The 3788-nt window shown below is 33.3% G+C and overlaps 1 protein-coding gene across 1 annotated transcript; it reads right to left on the bottom strand.

The window, feature by feature from the left end:
• Positions 1–1244: 1244 nt before the first annotated feature.
• Positions 1245–2924, bottom strand: LOC141608029 (uncharacterized). Its single transcript, XM_074427378.1, has 3 exons — positions 2623–2924; positions 2422–2514; positions 1245–2310 (listed from the first exon to the last, which is right to left on the bottom strand). Exons 1-3 carry the CDS (start codon positions 2922–2924, stop codon positions 1245–1247), a joined length of 1461 nt encoding a protein of 486 aa, XP_074283479.1.
• Between the last annotated feature and the right edge of the window lie 864 nt (positions 2925–3788).

Genomic DNA, 3788 nt, shown 5'->3' with positions numbered 1-3788 from the left:
AGATAAAATTACATAATTCAAACTTACATTAATAAAATATGACATTCATAAATAAAATATGCAGCATAAATATATGTGTCTAACATGCCAAATTAATGTGCCAAATCGCCCTACTTAAACCTTATATCTTATATAATTCGGTTTTATGAAAATGCGTGATAATTAAAATCACAAATCAATACTTAAATCAAATTTAAGCCCAAGTTAATTATTCTAACCTTCTTAGGACTTAAAAATTAGTCTTCACTAAACATTTGACAATAATTCAACTTGGTTTTGTATTATTGCTTATTTAAACTTCTTTTAATCATAATAATTATGAAATAATTCCCAGTAAATCTTAAAAATTTGGAAAAATTCGAAATCACATTTTTGCATATACTGTAATATTACCAAGATTCCAAAAACTCAATAAAATTTGCCCACAAAATATTTATAATTTACTTCATTAATAAAACGTATAAATCATAACTTTTACCATTTAATCCAAATTAAACATAAAAATTATGAAAAAAAAAAAAAAACAAAATCAAAATCTTGAACATTCTTAAATCATGAAACTTTAGATCTGATGTCCATATCATATATAAAATATTAGGGTAAAATTTCAAGTCATAAAATTCATCTTAGCTATTTTTGCTAAAAATAGTCACTATTTAAATCATTTTAACCATTAAAATTATAAATCATGCATAATAAATCTCATTTATCTCAAATTTTATATACAATCTGTAAAATATGCATTTGACATCATATTAAAATTTCATGGCCTGTTTCGAAGTTTAACTATTTTTAGTCATTTAACCTCCATTTATACCATTTTTATCACATAAAAATCATAAAATATGCAAAACTAATCACAATGATCCAAAATTTTGCATACAATATGCAAAATATGCATGTGAGGTCATATTAAAAAATTACGGCCAGTAGTGAAGATTAACTATTTTTAGTAAATAAAAGTTCATTTTACTCATTAAAATGTAATTATTTCACTAAAAATCATTAAAATAAGCAATAAACATCCATAAATCATCAAAATGACCTAAATATATTTTAGGATCATAATACATAACATGCAAAATAATTTCGTGGCTTTATCACATAAATCACAAAATATATAGTTTTTTTTTTTTTTTGGTGGAATGTGAATTATATTAATAATTAGCAAAAGGTTACACCATACAATGAACAATTTTTCACCATCTTACAAATTAAGTGCACTCCTAGAGTCACCACCTTACTCAAACTAACTCTTTATCTCTAAGCCAAGCAAGTGTATTACCCTTCTGTTGCTCGAAATCATTTCTTATCAGCCTCCATCTAAGGACTTTCTGAACTTGTTCTATAACTGTCTCAGGTCGTTTCATCACCATATCCACTTTGCATTTGTTTCTTGCTTCCCATATGCAATACACTAAGCCACTGATAGCAGCCATGACAATCATCTTCTGGCATAAAGACTTGCATCTCCATTTGATCACCCAATCAACACAGTCACCCTGCCACCACACACCCAACCAATGCTGTAATAACTGAACACACCTATGACTGTAGCAACAGTCGAAAAACAGATGAGCCTGAGTTTCCTGCTGTGCACCACAGAGGTAGCAAATCCCATCAGCAATAACTTCAAATTTAATCAATCTGTATTGAGTCAGGCATCTCATCTTAACAAACAACCAAGCCAAAAAATTGTGCTTAGGTAAGGACACTCTATTCCAGACAAATGGTTGCCAAGTGACCCTCTGCTGAGCTCCCAGAAGCCACTCATAAACCTTCTGCACAGAATAGGCACTCTCAGTCCACCTATGAGCTACAAAACCATGCATCAGCTGATCTTTCACTTTACACACTTGCCTCCAAACCCAACTTGTATTATTAGTAGGTTGATAAGTCCACAAATCACTATGTTTCATATAAATTTGATGCACCCATTTGACCCACAAACAGTCCTTCTTATTTGCCACCCACCAAGTGTATTTCCCAATAGCTGTCACATTCCAAAGGGGACAGTTAACTATCCCTAATCCTCCTTTGTTTTTAGGCAAGCAACATTGATCCCATGCCACATAAGGGACCTTATGAGAATCAGCACTGCCAGCCCATAAGTAGCTCCTGCACACACTCTCCACTTTATGAATGACAGTCTTAGGCAATAAGAAGACTCGCCCAAAGAGGCGTGCATCCGTGTTAGCAGACGATCGAACTAGAATCAACCTCCCTGCATAACTAAGATGTTTAGCACCCCATCCTCTAATTCTGCAAACAATCTTATCCACCACTCTATTGCATTCAGCCACACTAATTCTTTTATATGAAATAGGTATTCCCAGATAACGAAAAGGGAACTTCCCAACATGGAACCCTCAGATGTTCAGGATATTATGGACTTCAGTACCTGTGACCCCATTCATATACATGTCAGATTTGTCTCTATTCATTTGCAGTCCAGAAGCTGCAGAGAAAGAGAGGAATGCCCTCATCATAACTCTGACAGACTGAGAGTCCCCTCTACAGAACAGCAACAGATCATCAACAAAAGCAAGATGACTCAACTTTAAAGTTCTGCAAAGAGAATGGTATCTAAACTCAGGCTTTTCTATGACCAGATTCAGTAACCTTGTCAAATACTCCATACACACAGTGAAAAGAAGAGGGGACATGGGGTCCCCCTGCCTGAGTCCTCTCTTCCCTTTGAAATACCCAAATTGAGTGCCATTGAGGGACAGAGAGAAAGAGGTGGTAGTGACACATTGCATGATCCACTCCACCATTTGAGCAGGGAACCTAAGAGCAACAAGCATCTCATGAAGAAAGTCCCATTCAATGGAATCATACGCTTTTCTCAAATCAATCTTCATCATCACCCTAGGTGAATAACTTTTCCTATCATAAGCATGAATCAGAGTGCTTTTATTCATGACAGAGAGATTGTAGACAACATTCAGTTTTAATTAAGTTACATTTAACTCGGAAAAACCAAACCGATTATGCATGCACGACCTAAGCTCTGATACCACTTGAAACGATTCAATAACCCTCCAATTAAACTCATTTAATTAATGACCTAAAATACTCTTTGATTTAGTCATTAGATCTAGTGCATGCATAACAAAATAAACAAGGTTAAACATGTTTCTTACATTATGTGAGGGACAAAAATGGGCACAAGTGTAGGACTCCTTCCTACACTTGATCTTGAGCTCATAATATTAGGATGATCGTCCAAAAAGATCCCAAAGTAGAGATCCTCCTCTTGATTTCACCAAGACTATCCCTCAATACTACAAATATTATTAACTAGATAATATAAGTAGTGACCTTAAATATTAATTATAATATTAGTTATATTACTACCATAGTAATCTTATGTGAATATTAGAATTTATGAACAAAACTTTGCATAAAACAATTTTACGTGAGATATAGAGAGAAAAAGTATAAGAATCATCTTACAAAAATGAGAACAACTTCAAATCACTCAAAAAGGGGAGAGGAGCCAGCTTTTAATGTGCTAGGGAAGGGGGATGTTTCACATGCATTTGCCTTCTCAATGTCCTAGCTTAGGAGTCTAGTTTAGGGTAGTCATAATTATGTTTTTGATTAAAAAACAATAAACCATAAAACTCTAAATAACCCACTTAAAAACCGGCACCCCTTATGTAAAATGGACTCCATTTTATCTTTTGTAATTTGTCATTTGTAATATGTTGTGACATGTGACATGTAACATGTCATTAGTAATATAAATGCATATTTAACTAATTAAATATCATTATATATTA

The sequence above is a fragment of the Silene latifolia genome, chromosome 10, assembly GCF_048544455.1.
Source record: "Silene latifolia isolate original U9 population chromosome 10, ASM4854445v1, whole genome shotgun sequence".
Lineage (NCBI taxonomy): Eukaryota > Viridiplantae > Streptophyta > Magnoliopsida > Caryophyllales > Caryophyllaceae > Silene > Silene latifolia.
This window is presented reverse-complemented; position numbering and strand designations above follow the sequence as displayed.